The 17,930-nt window shown below is 38.0% G+C and overlaps 1 protein-coding gene across 10 annotated transcripts in view; it reads right to left on the bottom strand.

Moving 5' to 3' along the window:
- Positions 1–15,825, bottom strand: part of AHI1 (Abelson helper integration site 1) — a 208,754-nt gene extending 192,929 nt beyond the window's left edge. For all 10 annotated transcript variants that reach the window (XR_006818426.1, XR_006818427.1, XM_046006414.1 and 7 more), the window contains exons 1-4: positions 15,565–15,825; positions 10,708–10,775; positions 9,050–9,174; positions 1,718–2,277 (exon numbers count right to left, since the gene is read on the bottom strand). Coding sequence is in view for 8 of the 10 variants with exons in the window: in XM_046006414.1 (XP_045862370.1) it covers positions 1,718–2,277; positions 9,050–9,174; positions 10,708–10,717 (695 nt within the window). In the remaining 2 variants the exon portion in view is untranslated. The remainder of the gene's footprint in view (positions 1–1,717; positions 2,278–9,049; positions 9,175–10,707; positions 10,776–15,564) is intronic.
- Positions 15,826–17,930: the final 2,105 nt, after the last annotated feature.

The raw sequence follows: 17,930 nt of genomic DNA, 5'->3' as shown, positions 1-17,930 counted from the left end.
AAAAAATCTGCACCTGAATAATAAAAAACTGACTTCCAATATAGTCATATTTTTTTAAAAAGGGGTTAAGAAATAAAAAGATAGAGAAATATTTCAAAATAATCATTCCAGGAAGCCATACTGTTTTATCACATCACCAAACACTATTATTTAAAGAGAACTACCTTTTGCACGCCATGGTCACGTAACCTGTGGTTTTATTTAAAATTCATGAACTCACATTTAATAGTAAGTATGGCTTACAAGTTCATAACAGATATGGCAGCTGTAAGAAAGACTGATGGTATACTGTGGCAAGTAGCCTCTAAGATGGCTCTCAATGATCCTTGCTGCCTGCTCTTAATATATTTATTGAGCCCCTTCTCTTGATTGTGGGCTGGACCCAGTGACCCACTTCTAATAGACAATAACATGAAGAAAGTAATGCATGCTACTTTGAAACCAAGATTAAAGATTAGATTCCATAAAGACTATGACTCTCCCTTTCTCAGTGCCCTTGCTCTGGGGAAGCAAGTGGCCATGTTGTGAGTAGCCCACATGGAGAGACCCATGTGGCAAGGAATCAATGTCTCTGGCCAAGTCAGTCAGGACCTGAGACCTGCCAAGCACCACATGAGTGAGTTTAGAAGTGGATATTCCAAGCCTTCCGACAGCTCTGTCACTTGCATATCCTACTCCAGCCAACCCTTAAGATGACTGTACCCCCAGCTGACATCCTGACTGCAGGCCATGAGAGATCCTGAGTCATCGGTACCCACTTAAGCCATGCTCAGATTCCTGATCCACAGAAACCGAGAGACAATAAATGTTTGTTGTTCTACTAAGTTCTTAGAGTAGCCTTTTTGTGCAGCAACAGATAGTTAATACATATGGTAACATGTATAGTATCAACTCTTCTTGCTCTCCTTTTGTTACCACTAGTTATCCAGCTTTTGGTAAGAAGGGAATTATTTTTGGATGAGGACATTAGCGAAAACTGTCCCTGAAGGCCAGGGCATAATGAAATACAGAATGTTCCCACTTCAAGTTGTTTATGTAGATGTGGATTGCAGAAAACAAAGCTAATTAGTTAAAAGGTATTTTTTATCTTGTTTCCCCCAAAGAGAGACATATAAATATAAACACGATCACAGAAGCACTTACACCCCAGATGCACACATATATGTAGAAGCACCATATATAGAAAAAGTCAAGTATGCTAAATTGCTTATAATGATCACCTTTAGATGGTTAGGTTACTTTCACCTTCTTTGTGTCTTTACTGCACGTTCCATAATAAGCAAATATCATTTGTATAATAAAGAAAAACACTACACTCATATATCCAAATAGGCATTTGTAGCTCAAAAAAGAGAGAGAAATTGGGTTTCTATTATTTAATAAGCAGATGTGAGTACTGAAGGGCAGAGACTTTAGAACAAGACTGCTAAGGTTTTGGCTCGGCTTCATACTGGTTCTGTGACTTAAACTTTCGAGTTTCCTTATCTGCAAAATAGGGTGATAGTATTACTGTTCCTCATAAGGTTGTTACAAGGCATCAGTAAGTTAATTCTTATAAAGTAGTTAGCACATATTAAGGTGTTATAGAAAGGGTAACTTATTATTGTACTGGCAATGTATCCACATGAAAGATTAAGAATTTTCTTAGTGTAACTACAGATATCACTCAAAAGCTGAGAAAACTAGAGGACATTTTATATCTGTCAATGCAAAGTACCTTGTTTCAGCTTTAGATGACATTGGAACTTTCTTTTTTTTCTTTATTTTTTTCTCACTGTTCAGTCTGCCATCATGCAATGAGGCATCTGAGGGAAAGTAAGTCAACTGTTCTTTGAGTTTCTTTCTTATTTTCTTCTTAATCTCCTTCGCCATTTCTTCAGCTACTTGGAGTTGGTATATTTGCATCAGTTCTTCCTCCTCATCTAAATTACCGTTTTCTCTTTCTTCATCTGCCTTCTTGCTTTTCTGATGAGCAACACTTGACTGTGGTCTGGTCCATGCTTTCTGATGTGTGGAATCCACCTTCTTCACAGGAGTTTCCAGTTCCATTCCTTGTGCAGTCATCTGGAATACTGTTTTCACCGCTTTTTTACTTGTCTTTCCTTGCTTTTCTTCCTCTACACTAACATCATCTGGATTTTCAGGCATTGACTGGGGATTCCTTAGTTTGCTTTTAGTGACCTGCATGCTCTTCTCTGGGTTATTAGTGCTCGTAGAACTTACATCATCACTTTTAGTTTCTTTACTTTTCAGAAGATTGCTTCTAACAGCGTCAAGCTAGGAAAAGAAGGCATGGTTAGTTTCAGCCAAGCACAGTTCAGTGACATAAAGATAAAGTACAATGATCAGTGTTCAGTGTAATATTGGGAAAATAATTTCATTTCTTTACTTGAACACACTGATAGCATTCTAGACCATCTCATTAGCACTATCCTAGTTTATGCTCTTGGCATTAGACTCATAATTTCTGAGAATAACCTCAGATTAAATGAGATAATTAACACGGGGGGAAAATACTTAATGACTTTTCAGAAGTGAATAAATTGCTCACATCTCAAATGTTAATTTTCTCTTTGGCAGAATGATCCATACTCTAATTATAAGATATTTGAGAAATTGCTAAAAGAGCCACAGAGTTAAAGCATTTCAGGTTTCCCAATAGAAAACACACCCAGGTCATTCATCTTGCTCATAATTATACTGTAAAATCAAAAGTCTGTAATTTATTTTTTTTTAAAGATTTTATTTATTTATTTGACAGACAGAGATCACAAGTAGGCAGAGAGGCAGGCAGAGAAAGAGGAGGAAGCAGGCTCCCTGCTGAGCAGAGAGCCCGATGCGGGGCTTGATCCCAGGACCCTGAGATCATGACCTGAGCTAAAGGCAGAGGCTTTAACCCACTGAGCCATTACCCTACAATTAATCCAAATACATCACTGAAAATGCTGCCCAATATTAAATATTATCAAATTAGGTCAAATGACAGGATAAACATACAAGTATATATTTTTCTAATCAAAATTATTTTAAATGAAATTTTTTAATAAAAAAGGCTAGATGCAGCCACTCTGGAAAACAGTATGGAGGTTCCTCAAAAAGTTGAAAATAGAGCTACCCTACAACGCAGCAACTGCACTACTGGGTACCCTAAGATACAAATGTAGTGATCCGAAGAGGCACGTGCATCCGAATGTTTATAGCAGTAATGTCCACAATAGCCAAATGATGGAAAGAGCCCAGATGTCCATCAACAGATGAAAAGATAAAGAAGATGTGGTATACACATACAATGGAATACTATGCAGGCATCAAAACCCTCGAAATTTTGTCATTTGCAATGACATGGATAGAACTAGGGGGTATTAGGCTAAGCAAAATTAGTCAGAGAAAGACAATTATCATATGATCTCACTGATATGAGGAATTTGAGAGACAAGACAGAGGATCATAGGGGAAGGGAGGGAAAATGAACAAGATAAAACCACAGAGGGGGACAAACCATAAGAGACTCTTAATCTCAGGAAACAAACTGAGGGCTGCTGGAGGGAAGAGGGGGGGTGAAAGGGATGGGGTGGCTTGGTGATGGACATTGGGGAGGGTATGTGCTATGGTGAATGCTGTGAATTCTCTAAGACTTATGATTCACAGACCTATACCCCTGAAGCAAATAATACATTACATGTTAATTAAAATAAATAAATAAATAGGTAGATATTTGTTACAGAACCCCCCCCCCAATATAAATAAATAGTCCACTGGAGACTGCTACTATTGGGTTAAGCTTAAAAGACCTAGCATACATAAAGTGCAAGCTTTCTGAAATATCTACTAATAAAAAATCAAAGGTTTTTAATGTAAGAATCTGTATTTTTAGAAAATTTATTTTTAAGATCTTGAAGGCTTTTATAGTTTCTGTATATGAAATGCTTATTAATTTTTCTGTTCTGCAGTATTTTCTGATGTGTTTCTAGGCTATAACAGATGATTTTTGTATACTTATTCACTTTCAATTGATTCGCACAGATAACATTACTATTTAGAATATCAAGTATAAGTCCTTGCCCTCCTCACAGTCATACATTTGCTCACACTACACACTGGCGTATCAAGGAAGCCATACTGCTCAGCTGTGATGAATATAAGCTCCGGAGTCATAAGGATCTGGATTCACTACTTACTAGTTGTAAGATTCTGGGTAAGTTCCTTAATCTCTCTGTTCACGGGACAGGATTCCTGGGAGATAAGGTGAGGTAATGTGTGCAGAGCACTTAGCATAGTCCCCAGCATGTAGTAGAGACAAATATTAGGTGAAGAAAAACTATGATAACGCTATTTACATTTCTTGTCTAATTATATTTACTAAAACTTCAAGAATATTAATTATAGGGGCGCCTGGGTGGTTCAGTGGGTTAAAGCCTCTGCCTTTGGCTCAGGTCATGATCTCAGGGTCCTGGGATCAAGCCCCGCATCGGGCTCTCTGCTCCGTAGGAAGACTGCTTCCTCCTCTCTCTCTGCCTGCCTCTCTGCCTGCTTGTGATTTCTGTCTGTCAAATAAATAAAATAGTAAAAAAAAAAAAAAAAGAATATTAATTATATTCTTGAGATAAAGAGATCTTTCCTTATGGATCCTGATTTTGAAGGAAGTACTTATTTATTGGTGAGGTGTCTTTAGGTCATTAGGGGACTACCCTCCCTTCTCAAAGAGGGCCCTGGAAGCTCCTGAAATCATACACAAGCCATGTGTATGCACCTCAGAAGGTGCAAAATTATCACTTACATGAACACCAAATTATTTTTTCAAAAATCACTAATATCCTCTAAGTAAAATATTATGGCTTTTCCCCTTACTTTTATACAATCATATGGATTTCATATGATTTACTGATGCTGATAGCCAATTTTTAAGACACTCTTTTTAAAAATTAATTAATTTATTAGTTTATTTGAGAGAGAGAATGTGTGCATGTATGGAGGGGGGCACTGGGGAGAGGGAGACTCTTAAGCAGATTCCACGCCCCACATAGGGCTTGATATGGAGCTCGATCTCATGACCCTGAGATCATGACATGAGCCAAAAACCAAAAGTTGGACCTCAACTGACGGAGCCACCCAGGTGCCCCAATGCTATTCTTGAGTTCTTAGGGAGAAAACCTATTTTGGCTGAGACAAATATTTTCTCAACATATAGTTAAATTCATTTTGTTCATATTTATTTAAGCTTTTTGTTCTTTTAATATATTCATAATTGAGAAAACTCTGTTTCTTTTTAGATTTGTATATATTTTTGCCAACTTCTAGTTTTAAACTTTATGTCATTTTGTTTGATCTGTCAATGTTGCAAGCTAAATACCTGACATTTTAAAAAATTATTTTAGAGTTTGCTTTTTGAAATAGGAAGCTTAAACTGTTTACATTTATTTTTATGATTAAGAGTTCAATTCTTTTTGTTTTTTTTAAAGACTTACTTATTTGAGATAGAGTGTGCATGCACAGGGGGAGGGGCAGAGGGAGAGGTAGAGAAAATCTCAAGCAGACTCCCGCTGAGCACAGAGCCCAACCCAGGGCTCCATCTCACCACCCTGAGATCATGAAATCAAGAGTCAGACATTTAACCAACTGAGCCACCCAGGTGCCCCTAAGAGTTTATTCTTAAATTTCTTCTTTCACTACCTTTGTTCCTTTTTTTAAAAGTCTGTTGTGTTTTTTTCTTTCTTTCTTAAAATTTTATTTATTTATTTGATGGAGAGAGACACTTAGAGAGAGAGGGAACACAAGCAGGGGAAGTGGGAGAGAGAGAAGCAGGCATCCTGCCCAGCAGCAAGCAGGATTCGGGGCTTGATCCCAGGACGCTGGGATCATGACCTGAGCTGAAGGCAGACACTAAACGACTGAGCCACCCAGGGGCCCATTTTTTCTTGACGTCTGATGATTCTGAAAGTATAATAATCAATTTTACATATTACTTGTTTCACTTATTTTAAACTCCAGGATGAAGTAACTTCTGACTACACTTTAGGTAAAAGTAATCATTATAGGACTTTTTTTTGCTCTGCAAGCTAGGAAAGATTGGCCCAATGTTTTAGAACAATGTTCCTGTTATTTCACTTTATCACAGGTACATTATGTAATGTAAATCTTCAGTAATTATTTTTGGCACAAATAATAAAGTTCTATATGTTTAACTAGTCTCAAAAGACTCATGCAGATATATTTTTCAGACCATAAATTCTCTATTCTTAAATTCTTAATTTTGATTAATGTTTCTGGAAATGGTACTACATTTTCAAATAATACACATTTAACAGTTTTCTTGTTTTCAGGGAGGGAACACTTATAATAATTCTCTGTTAATTCTCATGTTCACTACTGACCTCGCAAACAACTGACACTTAGGCCACTGGATTTCTTGTGATACAATTTTTCTCTCAATACTGTACAGATACTGCTTTATTGTCTTCTGGATTTAGTATTTTCTGAGAGAAGTGTGAAATGCACCAGATGTGTCTTTTTCTGTTGAGATGCTTGCGAAACTAACTTTTCTCCTGAAATTACAAAGTTTTAAATATAGTTCTCATCTCATAAATTTTACCTGGAATGCAAGATAGACTCATCTCTTCCTAGATCTTTCTGTTAATTTCAAGAAGGTTTTTTTCACTCTTTCTACTGTTTCTGCTCCATTAGCATTGTCTCAGAACACTTACTTATAGGTCAAATATTTCTATAGGTTTTCATTATTTATTTCATTTTAGTTTTAGACATTTATTCTCATGGGAGAATGCCTCAAATTTATCTTCCTTATCACTAATTAGATTTCTTCATGGTACCAAGTCTACTGTTTTAGGCTGAAGACACAGTTTTTAAAAAGCAACTAAAGGCAGAACACGGAGAGACTATAATTTTAAATCCCCCTCACTCTGCTGCTGGCTTTAAGGCTCTGGCAAAACATTTAACATCTTTGTTAAGTGGTTTTTCTGTTCTGATGTTTATAAAACCTCTTGTGCAAAATAAAAGCCCCACTACCTATGTTTCATGATTAACACGAGAATCAGAAATAGTATTTGCAAAATTCTTATCACAGTGCCTAACAGACTGTTGAAAAATAATAAGGTGAATCTGCATTATTATGAATTCTCTTAGTACAGCCTTTTCCTTGCTTCCTTTTCTTATTTCAGCCAGCTTCCCTTCCAATCTCAGCCTACCTGTACTGTACATGTTTTTGTTCTGATGAGGTCCCATCTCTTCATATATTATTCAAAGAGGTTCTACTGGGTTATGGTTAAGAGAGTGGGCTCTGTAGCCAGACTGTTAGAGTTTGAATTCTGGTTCTGCCACCAACTATGCAAATTTAGGCAAAGTTATTCAACCTCTCTGTGATCCAGTTTCCTTAACTTAAAATGGAGATAAAACTTCATCATTTCATATTATTAAAAACTAGTGAATATACATAAAATGTTTAGAAGTGCTTGAAAGATAGGAAGCACTGTTACCTAGTAAATAAAAAGAGATTTACTTTATTTCCTAAAGTAAATCATTTAAAAAATATTTTGGTTTCCTCTAAGTCCTCCAGGAATATTCCCCTCTTTTGAGCTGAAAAAATCTCTTCCTGTTTTTTTCTTAGGAAACTCATCTCTGAATAAAGGCGGCATCTGAATGGCTTCTATGTACCAAAAGAGGCGAGGTAGATTATCTTTAGTCACTTCGCATTTGTGTGTTCCTAACATCTAACTGGGCAATAGGTAAATGGACATCTCCTCTGCCCAATTTTTAGTTATCCATTCAATTGTGCATTCCCGGCCTAAACTGCATCTAGTTCATGCTCACAAAGTCCAGTTCACAAAGCCCAGTAGAGAAAACATGAGGTTCTACTTTGACTGAGTCCTTAAAAATATACAATTGTTTCCAGGGTTTTTGTTTTTGTCCAATGTATATCACCTACCCAAGGGGAGGGCATATGCCAATATGCAATGTTCCATCCTCCATATCCCACTACTCCCTATCATACTCATACAGGTACCACTGGGAGAAGCACATTATACAAATGGGCAGCATCCATTATGGAAGACCTAATCTGCCCGATTCCACCAGGAGTTCTAAATTGGTATGCAACAGTAAACAGGTGTACTACAAACGTCTCATATGTGTGCAGCTGGATTCTGGCCAGTGTTAGTACTTATTTTTGTCTCACTTTAGAATATATACTATCATGCTGATGGCTGCCAGAGAGAATATTAGAATGAAGAAGTCACGTGGCAAAATTGAGAATAGGGTAAAATCTGCAACAAGTAAAATATAAGCTATACATAACTCATAAAACTCTTGCCAAAGAAATACTATGTACAAATTACCAGGACGTGCATGAAGTTATTTGTGCCTGTGTGTGTGTGTGTACATAATAGATTATAGTCAAAGGAAAAAAAGGTCCAACTAATATAGTAAGACAGGTCTGAAGAGTGAATAGTACATTAACCATGGATACTATTACAGACTCTTTATAATATTCCGGAATCAGAATGTAGTCAATTGCTGATTTGTTTAGTACTGTTCTGAGTTCTGCATTTTTAATCTCCTCAATTGTGCTGGCAAAAACTGTCATTTGAAAGTGTACCTCAAATACAAAAGGATAATTAGTACCTTCAGATTCCACTGATTTCTCCTGGTTCTGCTGGGTAGAATCAGATCAATCAGTCTAAATAAAGACAAGCCACTGAATATCTGAAGTAACATATTACTCCCTAAATTCTTCACAATTCTGGATTTAAAAAACTTCATTTTCTTTAAAAATGTGTACTATGTTGGCCAGGTGAGTTTGTCCACTCTCTCACAACTCTCATCATTTTGTCTACACTATTTTGGTAGCACAGCACTGAAGACTGAACTCAGTACCCCAAGAGTCATACAGATTCTAACATAAGCTTTATTATACCATGTGCTATTGACTATGACATAGATATACTATTTTCAATTTCCAAAGTTCCTCAGAGTTTTAATATCAAAGTCATAATTTCATGCAGATATATAAGTCATCATTACCAAATGATCAACTACTCACTGCAATTTTTTCTCCAGATTTGCCCATTTTTTTCTTCAGTTTTTTTCTCTCATCAATGAGCTCATTATGGGTCTTAAGCAATTCCTCAAAGCGAACTTTGGTTTTTACTTTGGCTTCACTCTCCACTGCAAAGATAAAGACTCCTGTCATTTTCTAAACAACTCTATGATAGCAGGTATCTGCTATATGCTAACAGATGTTAAAGAACATAGTCTTGTAAATATTGGCATGAGTTTTCAGCTACTTTAGAACTGATCAGTTTCTCTTTTGTAAAAAATTTTTCTTTTGGCTTTGATGACACCATACTCACCTGAATCCCTCTTACCTTTTGGGCTACTCCCTTTAAAAGTTTCCTTTACTAAGTTAACCTTCTACTTGTGACTCACGATAGCATCTACCACTGTTAGGTGGCCTTAAGCAAGTTACTTAACAACTCTAAACTTCATCTTTGTTATCTGTAAAATCAGAATAATTCTATGTCAAAGATCATTTGCATGAAGAATGGCTAACACTTGCTTAGGCAATAATCAGCATTCAATAAATATGAAAAGCTGAAAGTTACTTTTTCCTTTAAAACATAAGTCCGATTATATTATTCCCTTGCTGAAGACCTTGCCAGTTTCCCACTTTACTTAGGACAAAATGATTCCTTCACACACCCTACAGGGTTCTCATTTCCTGGCCTGCCTACCTCTAAGCTTGAAACCAAGAGAAACAGCCCCTTAGATCCCTACATTCTAGCCATTCTGCCCTTCTCACTCCTCCACCAGAATAAGCACCTTCCCATGTTAAGCTGCTTCTACCTGGTGCAAACTTCCTCTAACTTCTCAGCTACCTGGTCTTTAGCTGCCTGTTCAAATGTTGCCTTAAAAGTGGAACATTTCCTGACAATCTCATCTAAATTTCCCCATTCCTCTCATGGCAGACTGTTCTTTTTCTTTACAGCACCTAACACAGCTTGAAATTGTCTAATTATTTGTATATGCACAAATAATTATATTATCTCTGTCTCTCCCACTACACTATGCTACCATCCCTACTATTTTCATGAGATCTAGCACAGAGTACTTACTCAATAAACATGTCCCAAAGCTGAATAAATGCTGAATGAATGGATGATTGCCCCAGAGCAGGTGATGGCAGATTACAGCCTACAGGGCAGTCATCTACTTTTTTACATAAGTTTACTGAAATACAGCCATGCCCACTCTGTTAAGAATTCTTATGGATGCTTTTATGCTTCAATGGCACAGGTGAGCGGTTATAGCAGAGAATAAACCTAAAATATTTACTAGCTTTCCCTTTATGAAAAAGTTGCTAGTTACCTGCTCTAAACTGTCCATTTTGATAATAAAGAATACAAACTCACCATTGTTGTAATGATTATTTACTTTCTCTAGTGAAGTCCCAAACTGCCATCTATTAAATACATACTAACCTTAATACCTAACATTAAATAGAAAATTGATAAAAAACATAAAAAAGAAATAAGAAAATAAAATAAATAGGAAATTGCATACCAAACTATTAAGTATCTAAATGTAGCATTTGGTTAATGTATTCATTAATAGGTCAAAGAACCCCTTAAAATAATTCAGACTTTAAAATAAGTAAATAAATAAAATGTATTACAGATATAAATTTCATAAAAGTCTTACCAGTGGGCATATCTCAGCTTTATGGAGAGCACTGAGTTATGATGTAAAGCAATGACTCAATCAGGATCCTATTAAAACAACAAGAATTTATTTGTAATAGGGAATTGGTAAATAAAAAATTACAAAACATTTTTCACACAAGATTATGTGATGATTTGTCCACTACCTCATCAGGTTTATACCAATAAAGCTAAATTCTCTTATCCACTCTTATGTATATGACTTAAAGTATATATGATTAGTTTAGAGTCTGAAAAAAAGTAAAGAAAAGTGGATCATATTTGAATAAAATATGTATTTGAAACAAAAAACTTTTAAAAATTTTGAAAGGCAATAAATATATACTTAATATGTTAATGTACTTTTAAAAGTATTTTAAGTAAAAAATAAACATTTCAATGTACTTTTAAGAAAACAAACCCAATAATTGACTTTCCCAAGAGCATACACTATTACATTAGTGAAATACGCTTGTAGGTAGCATATTCACAGACAATGAATTTAGACACTTTTGTATCTGCCACTAAAAATACTGCAGTAGAAAAGGTTAAGCATAAGCATTTGTACCATCTTCCTCAAATATCTGGGTGTGTATTATTACATATCAAAATCAGGGATAAACTCAGTATATGTATCGCTGAATTTCCAATTTTACTTAAAGATGAGGGTGTATGTCCAAAACAAACATATTAATGTCCACCTTAGAACACAATATTCACACATTTTTAAGAATAAAACAGAAGGCTGTAAAAAAAAATAAGAAAATCACAATTTGAGTTGGCTGAGCAATTATCTGTTAAAGCTCCAGATCCCTGGGGATCCATGTTCTGGTTCCTCTAGTATCATGGGTACTCTGGTCAGAAAAGCTTGAGAAGAAATGGTAAAAAGGTAAGAATGATAGTACACATATACCTAATTATGTGGGTTAACTCATGTAACAATTTTCTGGTACACAGACAAAATAGATATCACTAAATTCACACAGTAAAGACTCCTATGCTTCATGGATGGGAGCCCGAATGTATTCTTTCTAGTAGATATACACTGAAGAAGTTTGGTTATCTACTTTCCAATCTACCCCAAATTAGAAAAGAGAGAGGAAAATATAAAGGCAATTGTATCAGAAATTGAAGCCTGACAGTACGTAAGTAGAAAAAATATAAACCAAATAATGACTTAATATTTATATATTCTGTAGTCATTCAATACATAGGAAAAGAGCTGAACTATATGATCATGTGTCACTAAGAAAAGTGACTTACTTATATTAAGCTTGACCTGCTTACCATTAAACAAAAAATTTATGGTATTTTAGACATTTTAGATAGATTAAATAAAAACTACTGGCAATGCAGGACAAAGAGTCAAGGATGATTTTCATTTTTCTGAAAATAGAATACTTAGGCCAGTAGTATCATTTTTTGGAATACAGGACAAGTATAATGGAAAACTTTAAAACCCAGGTCCTGGAATTAGTCTCAAATAGTTAACTGTGTGACCTTAGGCATTTGTTTCCTCATCTGTAAAATCAGTCTACCAGTACATATTCAAAAGGTTGTTATAGGGGCACCTGGGTGGCTCAGTGGGTTAAAGCCTTTGCCTTCGGCTCAGGTCATGATCCCAGGGTCCTGGGATAGAGCCCCACATCGGGCTCTCTGCTCCGCAGGGAGCCTGCTTCCTCCCCTCTCTCTGCCTGCCTCTCTGCCTAGTTGTGATTTCTCTCTGTCAAATAAATAAAATATTAAAAAAAAAAAAGGTTGTTATAAGGGTCAAATGATTTAAAATAATGTCTTAAAAAAAAAAAACCCACCAGTGAACATCTGTTACGATTGTAATAGATACTTCTTATGGGGATACTCAGTGAGCTTAGTGGGCATGTTGAGCTGGGTATCTGAGGGGCACTAGCCAGCTGCAAGCACTGGCTCAGTGTCAGACCCCTAGATTCAAATCCCAGTTCTACTTGCCAGTAAATTAACTGCTGGATCTCAATTTCCTAATCTTTCAAAAAAGAATAACAATAAAAAAAACACTCATAAGATTTTTGTACAGATTAAGTGAGAATATGCAAATAAAACAGCACAATGCCTGGAACATGGCAAGCCCTTTGAAAATGACAGCTATTATCACTGTATGTATAAATATACGTGTTTATGCATATAATCAGGTTATGTTTGGTAGGCAATAGAATATAGTAATCCAGCAAGGAGAACCAGGCTAAAGATTTGAGAACTAGACTTTATATTTGTGGTAGTTTCAGGGAAAAAAGTGCCAAAGACAGAATTCTGGGAGCCCAAAAATAAAGCAAAAGGACATCAAAAAGAGAGGTGAAAGCTGAAGAGAGAGGTAACCAAGGGAAAGAAGTTTTTTTTGTTGTTGTTGTTAGAGAGAAACAGAGAGAGAGTGAGTGGGGGGAAGGACAGAAGAAGGGGAAGGAGAGACAATCTCAGGCAGGCACGATGCTAGGTCTTAGGACCCTGAAATCATGACCTGAGTGGATATCAGGAGTCGAATGCTTAAGCAATTGAGCCCCCAGGTGCCCCCCAAAGGAAAAGAGTTTTAAGAAAGAAGTTTTCTATCACTGTGTGGTACCAAGTTGTAAAGAGCATCCACTGGATCTGCAGTCCAGTCAGTAAGTCACATGTTTGCAAAGCTGTTTGTGAAGGGGTGGAAAACTGGTGGCCACAGGTGGAGGAATGAACGGAAGGTGAGACCCATAGAAGAAACATGTGGCTAATTCTTTCTACAATTCTGCTTCCTATAGTCTTCCCTCACCCTCAAAGGCAGTGACATGATATGGCAGCTTTGAGGGATAAAAAGACTATGGAAAGATTTTACTTTTTTTCTTAAGATTGTTTCCATGCTTCTATCACCTTAATCCTTTTAAAAAATAAATCATCCTCTTCATTGCAAGCAGAAGAAATGTACTAAAATACAAATGCAATGGTATCATTTCTTATGTTTCTTATGTTATCATATCATATCATATCATCTTATGTTATGGTATGTTTCTTATGTTATCATTTCTTATTGTTTAAATCTCTTCACCAGATTTCAATCACCTACTAGAAAAAAATTGGAAGTCCATACCATTGGGGGGGTCATTCATTCAAGAATGAAATGACTCATTCTCCAGCCACATTTCCACACACATTCTGAATTCTAACATGTGAAGTATTTACAGGCTCTTAATTGTGCCAAACGCCTTCCTGCCTTTATACCATTACACACCCACCTCTCTCTCCTGAGATATGCCCTTCTTCTGTCTCTCCAACAAACTCCTAACTATCCTTTAAGACTAAATGTAGATGGTATCTTCTCTGGGAGCACTCTAACCTCAAGGGGCGGTTAAATACTTTTCTGTGCTCCCACAGTGCCTTGAGCTCCATACCTCCCTCTCTACCTCAGTCCTTTATTTTCACCCTGGTAAAATGTTCTATGATGCAGGAAATTAAAGTGGTACCTACTTTATTGTAAGGAGAAAAGGAAATACTGAAAAGCAAAGTCATCAGCACAGTGGCTGGCGCCCTGTAGGTGCTCAATAAAATTACTTTATGTCTATTATTATAGCACTAAATATAAGCATGCAATAAAATAAAATACATCAATACGATACATAATGTAGTCACATTATTTACTATTAGTAGTTTAATGCACAGTTGAACAAACACTAATACTACTTAATACGGCAAATATATTACAGAAATAATCATTTCTAAACAATGTGTCCATAGCAAATACACTATAGAATTAATGACTAAAATTTGGTTAGTAACATCACTGGTGAAAATAAGGTCAAACTTAAAAGGACATCCCCGAGCCTCAAATATACGATTATTTTAAAGATTCTCCCTCACAAACCCTTTTATAACAGACGTAAAGAAATACTAACTAGGAAAATTAACAGCACTACATTTCATCTCATTTTTCTTTTTCTCTAAACATCTGATTATCAGCCAATAAATGTCTAAAGATCTAAGGGAGAAGCAGCAGAGGCTTGAATAATTCACCCTTTAACTGAATTTTATAGCACAGAAAAAAAGAAAACTAAAGAAAACCCTGTATACCCAATTGAACTGATAAATCAAGATACTCTCCATAAATAAACAAGATTCTAAATATGGTTTTAAAAAACTTTTGGTATTTGGATTTTTCAGATTTTTGAAATTTCCGAGTTCTCAGAACGAGCAATCTCTTCCTTCAAACTCCAAGCAATGACAGCAAAATAATTAATGCAACAGGTGAAAAAATTGTTTTAGCATCCTTTTCTCAAAAAAGTAAAAGCCACACAGTCCAGTTTGTTTCCACAGTAATGCTGAAATACAGCACAGCCATTGGTAGCGATTCTAAACAGTGTACTCTTTTTTTCTGTTTGTATACATATCGACATGACTCATAAATGTTAACACACTTATCACCTTTTCTCGGATGTAATTAAGAAGGCATTTCACAGGTTCGAGGGTCAGCACTAAGCTGACACCCTACAAGGCAATAAACGTACTTGGTGCGTATCTGAGTTAAATGCTTTTAAGTCAGAATCCGGAGTGGGAAAGGCAAAAATTGCATTTCTTCCACGGCGGATCTGGACACTACGACGAGGACTCGCGAAACAAGAGGTCAAGGATGTGAGCGGGAAAAGTATTTAGAGTTATTCATTAGGAACTAAATCCCAAGGCTCCGCGGCACTGGCCGGGTCAGCCAGCGGTAGAGCAGCGCCGCCCCCGTCCCGTCCCCCAGCGCGCAGCCTCCGCGGTCTCAGACCTGACCAGTCTCTCTAGCCACCGCCCCCTCTGAGAGGGCCCAGACAGGCCAACCGCCCGGCCCGGGCTCCCGCCACCAGCAGGCCTGCAGCGTACTCACGGAGAACAGAGTCCAGAGTGGCTGACAGTCCGTCCCGCCGGAGCCGACACTGGGACGGTGCGAAGCGGGTCCCCGCGCCGCCGGGGGCGCGAGCCGGGAGCCAGGCACCCGCGTAGCCACCCTAGCCGCCAGCCACTCCGGCTCTGAGAGCCGACCGGGTGCTCGAGTGCTGGCGCCGCCCGCTGACGTCAGTGCCTGCCTACGCCGCCGTTCCCACGACAACCGATGCGGCCCAAGCTCCCGGACTGGACCGCTGCGGGGCCTCGGCGCCCCTCCACGGACTCGCCCCCGCGCCGCCGACGCCCGGGCCTGGAGCCGCGGCAGTGCTGCGCTTGCGGAGGTGGTGCGCGCGCCCCGCCCGCGGGACTTCAGACTGCGGTCGGGCACGCGCTCCGGCGGCCGCGCGCGGGACAGCTCGCGCGCGTGTAGGAAGCGCGGGGCCGCGGCCCTCCAAAGAAAGAATCTCTCGTTCCTGAGCGCCCGGGAGCCCTGCGAATGGGTAGGGTCAGAGCCGGTCCGGTCGTCACCGCCGAGAAAGCGTTTTGTCTCAGAACTGGAGCCAGCGCTGGAGAAAAAAACAAGAGGGGCCAGAGATAGGGAGACAGTCATGGAACCCGCCGAGGCCGAGAAGCGTGAATGAGGCAAAGCAGCAGGCACGCCACCGCCCAAGCGATCGCGCCCACAAAATGAAACATCCCTTTTAAACGCGGGGAATAGAGTTGTACTATAGACCAAACCTTAAAGAAAAAAATGTTCGTAATTCGTGTGGCGCTGAGTTATCACACTATATGTTTAAGGCAGAACAAAAACCCTCATTTTTTTCCATACTCAGTGCTCCCTCCCACTTTCTAATTTCTGCCACAGGCGCCATTTTTACCTCTGAGTCACCAGCGATGGAAAAATACGAGACAGGTCCCTCCCCGACTCTTGAATTTCCTGCGGTTGCGGTCATATACTGCACCATTACCTGTTGCTTAGTTTGCAAAGTGAGAGTGGTAGCATGTTTCTTCAGAGGCCATCTTTTCTATTCATATTAGCATCACCAAACTTTACAAAACATATTTCATTTTCTTTCTACAAATCCTATGAGAATTCAGTGAGAAAGACCATCAATCCAAAGCATCTTAAACCGAACTATTCAACTTTTCACCCTAGAACCTACTCCCGTTTCTGGATTTCTATTTTGGTTTAAGCAACCACCATCCTCCCCATGTTGTAAATGCCTATAGAGCATCCTAAATGCCTCTTAGGCCAAATTATGTCCTTTCTACTATCTTTTAACACCCTAGTGTATAGCCTATCCATCTTGACTGGGGCTGCCTCATGCCAGCCTTCATTACTTCTAACTATTATTGTGAGATAGCCTCTTTGCCAGTCCCCTGACTCCAGGTTTGATTCCAGAATGCCATCCTTCCTACTGCTACCAGAATGACCTCACTACACGTGTAAATCTGATAATGCCACTGTCCTGAAAATTCTTCAAAGGACTATCTGTAAGAGAAAATTTAGTTACTTTGCCTAGGATATAAGACACTCCATCTGCCTGACTAGTTTCTTCTTTCATTGCCTCTTTTCAGTGTTATGCTTCGGCAATATTAAATTATGTGTACTATGCAAAACAATCCATACCCTCTCATGTCCCCTTTCTTGTACTTATTATCACCTCTCTCTGAAAAATTTCTTCTTGTAAACTCCTACACCTCCATATCTCTACCCAAATGTTGTCTATACTTTGAATCCATCTGTTTTGTTTTTTCCCCTAGTGCCCTCTGCTAAAGAGATGTAAGGAGCAATGAGCAGGTAGTGCCCAGATCTTGATTTCTAAACACCATTTTCTACTAAAAGGAACTAGAGCCACTTGGGAAAATGACTGATTCAGAACAGTAGCAGAGGAAATACAACATGAGCCTGAAAAACCTCGTTGCGCCAGAAATTAAAGACGTTTTCACAGAATGATGGAACATATGAAAGGGACACAGAAACCAGCTTGAAGGAGCCTCCATTGGCCACATCTGGGTCAATCTGAGCACCATTATAATAATGTTAATAGATTATGATCTGCTGAATAAAATAGGAATACTTGAGTCCTTACTGAAATAAATACATGAATTTTTTTAAATGGGCATAAAGTTACGCTCTTCCTTATATTAGGAATATATATATATATATATATATATATTCCTTATATGCTAACTAATATATGTAGCAGGAATAATATAGGTAGAAATATCACCATTTGGCAGCTATTATAGTAAAAATTGACTTAGCCAAGAATCATCAGTGTATGCTAAAACTAGAGTGTGAGACCTTTAAGAGGAACATAATGGCCTCAGAGTATCTCCTGGCCAAATATACTAATCATGAAG

The sequence above is a fragment of the Meles meles genome, chromosome 5, assembly GCF_922984935.1.
Source record: "Meles meles chromosome 5, mMelMel3.1 paternal haplotype, whole genome shotgun sequence".
NCBI classification, from domain to species: Eukaryota; Metazoa; Chordata; class Mammalia; order Carnivora; family Mustelidae; genus Meles; species Meles meles.
This window is presented reverse-complemented; position numbering and strand designations above follow the sequence as displayed.